Raw genomic sequence first — 12,620 nt, 5'->3', positions numbered from 1 at the left:
CACACACACACCGTCACACACCACACGACTTATCCTGCACACACACACACACACACACACACACACCATCACACACAACACGACTTATCCTGCACACACACACACCGTCACACACAACACGACTTATCCTGCACACACATTCACACACACACACCGTCACACACAACACGACTTATCCTGCACACACACACACACACACCATCACACACAACACGACTTATCCTGCACACACACACACACACACCGTCACACACAACACGACTTATCCTGCACACACACACACACACCGTCACACACAACACGACTTATCCTGCACACACACACACACACACACACACACACACCGTCACACACAACACGACTTATCCTGCACACACACACACACACCGTCACACACAACACGACTTATCCTGCACACACACACACACACACACACCGTCACACACAACACGACTTATCCTGCACACACACACACACCGTCACACACAACACGACTTATCCTGCACACACACACACACACCGTCACACACAACACGACTTATCCTGCACACACACACACACACACACACCATCACACACAACACGACTTATCCTGCACACACATACACACACACACACCGTCACACACAACACGACTTATCCTGCACACACACACACACACACACACACACCGTCACACACAACACGACTTATCCTGCACACACACACACACACACACCGTCACACACAACGCGACTTATCCTGCACACACACACACACCGTCACACACAACACGACTTATCCTGCACACACACACACACACACCGTCACACACAACACGACTTATCCTGCACACACACACACACCGTCACACACAACACGACTTATCCTGCACACACACACACACACCGTCACACACAACACGACTTATCCTGCACACACACACCATCACACACCATCACACACAACACGACTTATCCTGCACACACACACACACACACCGTCACACACAACACGACTTATCCTGCACACACACACACACACACACCGTCACACACAACACGACTTATCCTGCACACATGTTACCAAACAAACAAAAGCACACTGTTTCCACGAGTGTTGTCGCGCTCTCGCTGATATCTGATGATCCGTAGCGGTTCAGTAAATAAAATAATTCAATACATGCACTGCAAAAAATGCTTTTCTTACTCAGTATTTTTGTCTTGTTTCCAGTCCAAATTTCTAAAAATTCCTACATCAAGATGCATGTACTATATGAGTAAAATACCATAAGATATTATGTCCTGTTTTCCGGGGGAATTAATCAAAACTAAGAGAGTCGATGCTTAAAAAAAAAGCAAAATGATCTGCCAATGGGGTCAGAAAAAATATCTTGTTTCTCTTTGAATTATCATCATTTTTCTCACCCCATTGGCAGATCATTTTGCTTTTTTTAAAGTCCCCATGAATTCAAAATTGACCATACTTACTTTGTTTGCCTAAATTGATCGTTTTGTGGTGAACAATTCATCCATGCAAGTCAATCCACACAAAAAAATTTTTTGGCTTCGTAATCTTTAATCAAAATCTGAAATTTCCCCTCCCCTCTGCATTGGAGGACCTTCCCTGATGACGTAGGTTTGACGGTTTGGGTGTCTGCTTAACATCCGTAACGACGCCCCTCCAACTGACAGTACACAGGCTGCCTGTGTGTTTGAATGAAACACCTACTTTTCTAGATCCAATCAGGTGCTAGTTGGAAAAAAGCCACGCACACTATTTTGCCTCATTTAGTATTCCGTTTCTCTCGGAAATACGTCACAACACTGGAGAAAAGTCGTTTGCAACTTCCGGTTCACGGGGACTTTAAGCATCAACTCTCTTAATTTTGATTTATTTCCCCAGAAAACAAGACATAATATCTTATGGCATTTTACTTTTCTTTACACAATACTTTTCGCATTTTTTGCAGTGTAATGGGACTCATCCGGGTGTTTGAGGCGCTTGTTTCCCGTGTGTCGGGACACACACCAGACAGACGTGCTCCCTGAGGAAAGTGGGCATGTAATAAGCGGGATCATGTGCATCCAGCCGGTTGTTGTTGTTGTTGTTGCAAAATAAACCCGTTTAGGGTGAAACCGGTCCTGATCCTGATCCCGGTCCTGATCCTGATCACTAGGGCCGGGAGTCGATCCGAAAACAATCAATTCCGAGGCGTTGGAATCGATTCAATCAAAGAGAATCGACTCTTTTTCAGTTCAACAGTGCTAATCATTAATCCGCCTCTCGCTAGCTAATAATGATTGGAGGTCCGATTAATTTCTGCGAACAGGTTCTTTTCAATAAAACTGTTCCAAAAATGAATAAACTAGTTTTATAATCTCTGTGATTTAGTGATGAAACTGAAAGACACCGCTTGGACTACTTGCAGAGATTGCCTGACATGAGGTTCTTTATCTTAATTTTTATTTGAAATAAAATGCTACGTTTTCTTTTAACCAGCCAATGATAATGCTGAAAGAAAAACGCATCTTCCGAAACAACAACAACAAGAAGAATCGAAAAAGAATCGCAAAAAACAGCGAGGAATCGATTTTTGGTATTGATTCCAGAACCAGAGTCGATTCCCAAATTTCAGAATCGAACATCTACTGATTATTATACTGTTTATTTTACGATAACAACTGTCTGGATGATGAGGACGTGTGTGTGTGTGTGTGTGTGTGTGTGTGTGTGTGTGTGTGTGTGTGTGTGTGTGTGTGTGTGTGTGTGTGTGTGTGTGTGTGTGTGTACCTGAAGCACGAGCCTGCAGTCGCTCAGTAATCTGCTGTTGGTCAGTTCTCTCTTCATGTGGTTGGGAAACACCAGCAGATCCTGACAGTGTGTGTCTTTACAGAAGCTCCGTCCTTCCAGCTGTCCCACAGACTTAACACAGGAGAACCCTGATGTGCGTAACACTTCCCTGACCTCCTCAAAACTACACACACACACACACACACACACACACACACACACACACACACACACACACACACACACACACACACACACACACACACACACACACACACACAGAGAGAGAGAGATAAGCCAAGAGCAACCAGATGTGTGTGTGAGAGAGAGAGAGTGTGTGAGTGTGTGCGTGTGAGTGATTGAGTGTGTCTGTGTGTGTTAGTGTGTGTGAAAGAGTGTGTGTTTGTAAGTGAGTTAGTGGGTGCGTGATTTTGAGGGAGTTAGTGTGTCTGTCTGTGTGTGTGTGTGTGTGTGAGTGTGTGTGTGTGTGTGTGTGTTTGTGTGAGCGAGATAGTGTGTGTGTGTGTGTGTGTGTGTGTTTGTGTGAGCGAGATAGTGTGTGTTTGTGTGTGCGTGTGAGCGTGATTTTGAGTGAGTTAGTGTGTGTGTGTCTGTGTGAGAGTGTGGGTGATTGTGTGTTTGTGAGGGAGATAGTGTGTGTGTGTGTGTGTGTGTGTCTGTGTGAGAGTGTGGGTGATTGTGTGTTTGTGAGGGAGATAGTGTGTGTGTGTGTGTGTGTGTGTGTGTGTGTGTGTGTGTGTGTGTGTGTGTGTGTGTGTTTGTAAGTGAGTTAAGTGTTTGTGATTGTGTGTTTGTGAGGGAGATAGTGTGTGTTAGTAAGTTAGTATGAGTGGGTACGTGATTTTGAGGGAGTTAGTGTGTGTGTGTCTGTGTGAGAGTGTGGGTGATTGTGTGTTTGTGAGGGAGATAGTGTGTGTGTGTGTGTGTGTCTGTGTGAGAGTGAGGGTGATTGTGTGTCTGTGTGTGTGTGTGTGTGTGTGTGTGTGTGTGTGTGTGTGTGTGTGTGTGTGTGTGTGTGTGTGTGTGTGTGTGTGTGTGTGTGTGTGTGTGTGTGTGACCTCCAGTGCTGGTGATTGGATCTGTCTGCAACTCAGTGAAATTTACAGCCTCTCTCACACACACACACACACACACACACACACACACACACACACACACACACACACACACACACACACACACACACACACACACACACACACACAGACACACACACAATAAATAAGACTGGTCACCCCAGAATGGAGGTTAAACAGGGGAGAACCGGTATAATGCCACATCTGAACTATAAATCACACTCACACAAACACATTCTCGTCTTTCTACCTCATATACAATAAATGATTTCAGTGGAAAATCATCCGGCAATACAAGGAATGGAGAAGAAAACAAACCCCAGGGCAGAAAATGATGTTCTCCCTCAGTATATTAGTCTTGTTTTCCGGTACAAATATCTCAACATTTGCTGGAGAAGCAAAATGACTTGAAACAAGAACAAATATCTCCAGATGGGGTCAAAAAAATAAATAAACCTGATGCTTGTAATGGAAAAACAAGAAAAAAATTCCTGCATTTAAAATGAAACAGACGTGTTATTAACAGCACATCTTCCACTGAAGATCTTAAGGGCCTTTCGAATCTTTTCATAGTTCCTACAACTATTGGTGGGAAATCCCGGTTTTTGGCTTGTTTGCACTGCAGGAACTAGGAACGTCTTAGTTCTAGGAACTTCTTTTGGAGGAACTAATTTACTCCTCCTTCAGAGCCGGTCTAAACCATAGACAGTAAAAGAAATGGACACAGTGACATTCTTGATTTCAACAGAGAAACGTGAACTCACTTCCTGATGTCTGAGCGACTGCGCAGGCTCAAACTGAGCTTGACGACAGTCTGACAGTTGTAGATCTTCTAGTAGCTGTGCGACACACCGAATTATTTCCAATTCCTCAAAAACGTTGAAATATTTTGTCCCGTTGCTTTTATGGACTCTCTATCTATGGGCTTCTCCTTGACTTTATGCCTCTATGTCCCCCGATTGCCTCATAGACGGTGAAAGATTGCCTGCGAGCTTCTCCTCCTGTCTATACGGTAATTTATCTGCTGTGCGACAGAGAGTCGCGTGGTTATGACGCAATCGTTAGCCTATTTTTACAAAAACAGCTTCTACGGGGCCATAACGTAAGATACAAAGTAATGGAGCCTTTTATACATTGCTGTGTTTCTTTAGAAATAAATAATGGACAAATGAAGTCTTTGGACGCCTCAGATGTAAAGTTATTCGCTGTCAAAGTGACGCCAAAATGAATGGGAGTCAATGTAATGCTAACAGCAGGGGATGGTCTGCTAACATGGCGGCTCCCGCGAGGCTTCAGTTTCCGGCTGATGGATTACACACTTGATCTAAACCCGCGCTACAGGAACTATCCGTGACGTCAGTGTTCGCTGATTGGCTGAAACACCAGCACACGCCATTTTTAAAAAGACTGTGTAAACACACAGATTATAGCCTATATATTAACTCCAGAAGCTAACTCTATGAACATGTAAAACAGTGATAGAGCCTCCTAAAGCGATAGTTCCCCCCAAAATTTAAATTCTCTCAGTAATTACTCTCCCTCATGTTGTTCAACCCCGTAAGACCTTCGTTCATCTTCGGAACACGAATTAAGATATTTGTGATTAAATCTGAGAGCTGGATCACTCCTCCATAGGCTTCTAAGGGATTGACACTTGTTCCCCGAAAAGTTATTAAAGACATCGTTAAAAGAGTCCAAGTGACTACAGTGGCTCAATCTTAAGTTTATCAAGCGACGAGAATACTTTTTGTGCGCAAAAACAAACAAAAATAACGACTTTATTTCAACTATTGATGTCCTTCTCTGTGGGCCTCGAGTGAGTTCACTAGTGTAACAGCGCAGCGCTTCTGTGTTGTACGTCACACGCATCACACACATGACCAACGTCGGCCAATAGTGAGCCTACGTAGCGCTACGCTATCACACTACGCTAACTGACTCGAGGCCCACAGAGAAGGAGATGAATAGTTGAAATAAAGTCGTTATTTTTGTTTGTCTATTTAACTATCCCTTTAATCTTTACGCTGAGGAGAAAACCCAACGCATCTTTGAGGAGACCGAGAGAAATATGATTATGTATTTCTGCTCAGCAACACTGGACATCAACCACATGCCATACGCTAATAACATTTCATTACTGTCTGCTTTCTATGCATGACAGTTCTCTCAAATAACGTATTAGACAGGACTGTTCGACAGATCGTAAACTAATGAACGCGGAGAATGCGAGCGTTGAGTTCAGCCGTTTTAAGCAATAACAACAGCGCCTGAGTTATTTGCATTTTGTGTTTGATACTTGCGTTTCAGATCGTTAAAATAGTGCGCGTACAGTGTGAGCAGTCGCAGCTCGACGTACAGACAATGTTGCCAACTTAGCGACTTTGTCGCTATATTTAGCGAGTATTTAGACCCCTCTAGCGACACATTTTCAAAAAAGCGACTAGCGACAAATCTAACAACTTTTTCTGGTGTTATTGGAGACTTTTGGAGACTCTCTGACGTGAAAGCACATATCGTTCTTACTCTTCACAACGAGTAGCGGGTGCTGCCGTGGGTCCCACCCCCGTCCCAAAGCACTCACAGGCGGCCCAGTCCTCGCGCAGCAGCCGCTCCCAGCTGCAGTTAGAGCACCCCTCCGCGTACAGACTGCAAAAGAATCGCGCAAATGAGTCGCTATTTTTAGCGACTTTTCAAACGTCACTCACTCTAGCTACGTCTACCCTGTTCAGTAAATGGCTGAGAGGAGCAGCAGCACATTCATCTGTTGAGCGCACGGCCGCTGAGAGACGTGAATGAGCAGTGTTTTTCCACGGATTTATCACTTATCTGCTTTTCTTTTTTATTTTAATTAAATGATTTAGTTTCCTTCCTTTTCTTGTGCTTACGGTATTACTTGTAATACTCACTATCACAAAGCTTTTGTTCATCCGGCTCCCGAACTCTCTCAATTCAGATAATTTTCCACATTGGCCTATAAAAAAAATGTGTCATTCACTAGGCCTATATCATAGCTACTCGTTCTATTGTCTGACAAAACATATATAGGAAATGAGAACAGCTTTATTTTACATTCGGCTATATTATATTATAATATTAAATACAGTATGTGAGCTGAGCATTAATTTATAGAGAAAACACATTAGACAAGCAGAACGCAAGTACGACGCGATGACGTCACGAATATGCTAATTGACATATGACGTCATCTAGCGACATTTAGCGACTTTTAAGGGAAGGCGTAAGCTACTTTCCTTTGAAAATAGTTGGCAACACTGCAACCAGACCGGATAGTGTGAGCAAATAAATCCTGAGCTTTACATCGCATGCGATTACTCGTTCAGTGTGAGTAGGAAATCTTGCTTAAATCACACAGACATCGCAGTGTTTGCCCGCCTTAAGGGAACCATTAATTCTCGGGGAACCACCCTGAGGACTCGTTCCTGTAACTCCCCGGTGCGAAAGCCCCTAGTGTGTGTGTGTGTGTGTGTGTGTGTGTGTGTGTGTGAGAGAATCTGTGCACCTGCTGCGGTGTGTGTTGATCCACGCGTACAGTGGCAGCTCTCTCGCTCTCTCCTGTCGGTGCCGGATCTTCTCCGGTAAGATGTTCTCCAGCGTCAGCAACTCGTGTTTGATCCGACATCGAGCCAAAGACGCCACGAGTTTAGTCCTGAACCTGTCACACAACCATAACAACAAACACTTTACACACTCGATTCTGTAACATGCTAAAACGTGTAATGGCAATTTGCCATGCTCTTTGCGTGTCGCTCAAAAATTACCGATTTTTATTTATTTATTTCAATTAAAGGAGTTTACTATATTTTAGTTTGATAATGTTTTTTATTTAATATTTTGTATTTTTATTTTTGGAAATACATTATATTTATGCCGTATTTATAATCCATGTACTCACGTTTTGAGCATAGACCTGAAAACTTTATTTCCGACTTAAACTGTCGTAAATCTTGAATGCTTTAAAGCGAAGACTCTTTTTAAAGACACTTGGCAGATTATTGCTGAAGTGAAAAAAGTTTTAAAAAGTGAATTTAAAAAAGTTACAAGAATTTTACGTTTATTGTTATGAAAAATGCACAAAAATACTATTTTAAAATTTAATATAAATCTATGTTTTCAAAAACACGTTTTACTCTAAAACTGCAAGAAAATCAAAGCCATGAATCTAAACAAGTTGTGCTCCAATTTTAAGGTTCATATCTCAAAAAAAGTGAGATGTTGTCCGGCTGCAGTACCACACGCTTCCACTAGAGGAAACTCGTCTCACATTCATTTCCAATGCGTCATTTTTAACCGCTACGAGCTCAAGTGTGACTATTTTTTTCAGGACCATTTAACCTGTTCGAATCATATCCATGATTGTTCACACAGCAAGTGCCAAAACCGTACCAAGTTTCCTACCATTGCGATGATATAAAAAATAAAATAAAAATAATACGTAAAAATTTTTGGCCAAAAATGACGAAGAACACCAGATTATACAGACTTTTGTGAGCAGTATGTGATTGTGGATTTGACCTCTGACCTACCTGAGCAGACACGCCTCCACCGCTCTGACAGCCTCCTCTTGCTCCTGATTGGCCGGTTGCAAGCGTGGGAGGAACTTCCTGTCCAGTAAGTCAGTGAGCAAAACGGCCACCAAACTCATGCCACCATCCGGCTGCAAACAGACACACTTTATACTTTATATACCTTTATACTACAAATACACACGAGGAATAGTCAGGAAGTTAACCTGATACTACGTGACTAACTTGTTACACTGCAAAAATGATGTTCTTACTCAGTATTTCTGTCTCATTTTCCAGCACAAATATCAAACAGTTCTTAAATCGAGATACACTGATACACTAACTTAATTTTGTCATTCTGCTTGTATCAATCTCGTTTTCTCTTTGCATTAAGACTGTTTTTCTGACTCCATTGGCAGATATTGGTTCTTGTTTTAAGCACAAACTCACTTCATTTTGATATTTTATTCAGAAAACAAGATTTAATATCTGAAGTAATTTTGCTTCTCGAATAAACGTATCTTGATTTAAGAATGTTTAGATACTTTTAATAAAAAATAAAAAAAACAAGACAAAAATACTGAGGAAGAAAAACTGCAGATAGTTCTGAATTTTAAGGAATGTAAAAAAAACATTTTTTTGAAAAAACATTAAAGGTTTAAACTCATTTTACAAGTTCAATATAATATAATATAATATAATATACATTAATATGATTGATATAATATAATACTGCCTGTTTAAAACAGGACTGTTTTTAATATAGCTTTTATTCATATTTTGAATTATTTATGTATTTATACATAATAATTTTTTGTTTATTTTTAATTTTAATTTAAGTTTTAGTAATTTAGCTTGTCCGTTTTATTAATAAAAAAGTTTATTTTTAATGATTATTATAGTTTTCAGTTTTAGTTAGTTTAGTACATAAAGTTAAACTAAATGAAAATGAAAAAAGCTGCCTTGGCAACTAGCTGAAATAATATTTTATATATTTTATTTTTTACATCTTTTAACGTTATTTTATTTTAAGTAACAAACTTGTTTTTGTATGATTTTGTTTTAGTTAACTATAATAACCCTGGCATGGGAATCATCATGCAGCTTTTCAGCCATTGATTCCACGCGTCTAAATACATTTACGACACATAAAGTTTGTGTAATTCTGCCTTCACGAGCTTTCAGAAACGTCCCATTACGAGCTCGCTGCCTTCAAGTGCTTTGTTGTTGGACAAACGGAAATCATGGAGGACATCAGGTTTATTCTTGCCTAGTTAAAAATCTTATTAAAGCCAAAATTATATTTAGCGTCCCATTCATTGAAAACAATATAAACATTCACTGCGCTAAATCGGTTCTGGAACTGCAGTCAAACACAGGCTATTTTCATATATGTAAATATATATGAGTGTGTGTGTGTGTGTGTGTGTGTGTTTGTTTGTTTTTGTGATTTGTGGGGACACAAAATTGTATAATGACATGGGTATTACACTGGTATTACAACTTGAACGTGATTTATATTTCAAATGGCTTTAAAAACATACTAAGCAGTGTTTTATTAAAAATGTAAAAATGCAGAATGTCTCCTGTGATGGGTAGATTTAGGGATAGGGGCAGTAAGTGTGTGTGTGATGGGTAGATTTAGGGATAGGGGCAGTGAGTGTGTGTGTGTGTGTGATGGGTAGATTTAGGGATAGGGGCAGTGTGAGTGTGTGTGTGTGTAACGGGTATGTTTAGGGATAGGGGCAGTGAGTGTGTGTGTGTGTGATGGGTAGATTTAGGGATAGGGGCAGTGAGTGTGTGTGTGTGTGATGGGTATGTTTAGGGATAGGGGCAGTGAGTGTGTGTGTGTGTGACGGGTATGTTTAGGGATAGGGGCAGTGAGTGTGTGTGTGTGTGATGGGTATGTTTAGGGATAGGGGCAGTGAGTGTGTGTGTGTGTGATGGGTATGTTTAGGGATAGGGGCAGTGAGTGTGAGTGTGTGTGTGTGTGACGGGTATGTTTAGGGATAGGGGCAGTGAGTGTGTGTGTGTGTGACGGGTAGGTTTAGGGATAGGGGCAGTGAGTGTGTGTGTGTGTGATGGGTAGGTTTAGGGATAGGGGCAGTGAGTGTGTGTGTGTGTGACGGGTAGGTTTAGGGATAGGGGCAGTGAGTGTGTGTGTGTGTGATGGGTAGGTTTAGGGATAGGGGCAGTGAGTGTGTGTGTGTGTGATGGGTAGATTTAGGGATAGGGGCAGTGAGTGTGTGTGTGTGTGATGGGTAGGTTTAGGGATAGGGGCAGTGAGTGTGTGTGTGTGTGACGGGTAGGTTTAGGGATAGGGGCAGTGAGTGTGTGTGTGTGTGATGGGTAGATTTAGGGATAGGGGCAGTGAGTGTGTGTGTGTGTGACGGGTAGGTTTAGGGATAGGGGCAGTGAGTGTGTGTGTGACGGGTAGGTTTAGGGATAGGGGCAGTGAGTGTGTGTGTGTGTGACGGGTAGGTTTAGGGATAGGGGCAGTGAGTGTGTGTGTGTGTGACGGGTAGGGGCAGTGAGTGTGTGTGTGTGTGACGGGTAGGTTTAGGGATAGGGGCAGTGAGTGTGTGTGTGTGTGATGGGTAGATTTAGGGATGGGGGCAGTGAGTGTGTGTGTGTGTGACGGGTAGGTTTAGGGATAGGGGCAGTGAGTGTGTGTGTGTGTGACGGGTAGGTTTAGGGATAGGGGCAGTGAGTGTGTGTGTGTGTGACGGGTAGGTTTAGGGATAGGGGCAGTGTGTGTGTGTGTGATGGGTAGATTTAGGGATAGGGGCAGTGAGTGTGTGTGTGTGTGATGGGTAGATTTAGGGATAGGGGCAGTGAGTGTGTGTGTGTGTGTGTGATGGGTAGGTTTAGGGATAGGGGCAGTAAGTGTGTGTGTGTGTGTGTGACGGGTAGGTTTAGGGATAGGGGCAGTGAGTGTGTGTGTGATGGGTAGGTTTAGGGATAGGGGCAGTAAGTGTGTGTGTGTGTGTGTGTGACGGGTAGGTTTAGGGAAAGGGGCAGTGAGTGTGTGTGTGATGGGTAGGTTTAGGGATAGGGGCAGTGAGTGTGTGTGTGTGTGATGGGTAGATTTAGGGATAGGGGCAGTGAGTGTGTGTGTGTGTGTGTGATGGGTAGGTTTAGGGATAGGGGCAGTAAGTGTGTGTGTGTGTGTGTGACGGGTAGGTTTAGGGATAGGGGCAGTGAGTGTGTATGTGTGTGATGGGTAGATTTAGGGATAGGGGCAGTGAGTGTGTGTGTGTGTGATGGGTAGGTTTAGGGATAGGGGCAGTGAGTGTGTGTGTGTGTGTGAGACGGGTAGGTTTAGGGATAGGGGCAGTAAGTGTGTGTGTGTGTGACGGGTAGGTTTAGGGATGGGGCAGTGTGTGTGTGTGTGATGGGTAGGTTTAGGGATAGGGGCAGTAAGTGTGTGTGTGTGTGTGTGACGGGTAGGTTTAGGGATGGGGCAGTGTGTGTGTGTGTGACGGGTAGGTTTAGGGATAGGGGCAGTGAGTGTGTGTGTGTGTAACGGGTAGGTTTAGGGATAGGGGCAGTGAGTGTGTGTGTGTGTAACGGGTAGGTTTAGGGATAGGGGCAGTGAGTGTGTGTGTGTGTGTGATGGGTAGGTTTAGGGATAGGGGCAGTAAGTGTGTGTGTGTGTGTGTGACGGGTAGGTTTAGGGATAGGGGCAGTGAGTGTGTGTGTGTGTAACGGGTAGGTTTAGGGATAGGGGCAGTGAGTGTGTGTGTGTGTGTGATGGGTAGATTTAGGGATAGGGGCAGTGAGTGTGTGTGTGTGTGTGACGGGTAGGTTTAGGGATAGGGGCAGTGAGTGTGTGTGTGTGTGACGGGTAGGTTTAGGGATAGGGGCAGTGTGTGTGTGTGTGATGGGTAGATTTAGGGATAGGGACAGTGAGTGTGTGTGTGTGTGATGGGTAGATTTAGGGATAGGGGCAGTGAGTGTGTGTGTGTGTGTGTGTGATGGGTAGGTTTAGGGATAGGGGCAGTGAGTGTGTGTGTGTGTAACGGGTAGGTTTAGGGATAGGGGCAGTGAGTGTGTGTGTGTGTGTGATGGGTAGATTTAGGGATAGGGGTAGTGAGTGTGTGTGTGTGTGACGGGTAGGTTTAGGGATAGGGGCAGTGAGTGTGTGTGTGTGTGACGGGTAGGTTTAGGGATAGGGGCAGTGAGTGTGTGTGTGTGTGACGGGTAGGTTTAGGGATAGGGGCAG

General features: G+C 43.2%; 1 protein-coding gene across 1 annotated transcript in view; it reads right to left on the bottom strand.

Moving 5' to 3' along the window:
- The window catches only part of LOC143738806 (putative methyltransferase NSUN7), a gene marked incomplete at its 5' end in the record, with an annotated part of 43,653 nt that overhangs the window by 19,118 nt on the left and 11,915 nt on the right, over positions 1–12,620 (bottom strand). The window contains 3 exons of the mRNA XM_077230903.1: positions 2,773–2,956; positions 7,390–7,542; positions 8,414–8,544. Of these exons, the coding sequence (XP_077087018.1) occupies positions 2,773–2,956; positions 7,390–7,542; positions 8,414–8,544 (468 nt within the window). The remainder of the gene's footprint in view (positions 1–2,772; positions 2,957–7,389; positions 7,543–8,413; positions 8,545–12,620) is intronic.

This window comes from Siphateles boraxobius, unplaced genomic scaffold, assembly GCF_051911475.1.
Source record: "Siphateles boraxobius isolate OS27281-9 unplaced genomic scaffold, OSU_SipBor_1 153, whole genome shotgun sequence".
NCBI classification, from domain to species: Eukaryota; Metazoa; Chordata; class Actinopteri; order Cypriniformes; family Leuciscidae; genus Siphateles; species Siphateles boraxobius.
The sequence above is the reverse complement of the archived record's forward strand: the minus strand, read 5'-3'. Positions and strand labels throughout refer to the sequence as shown.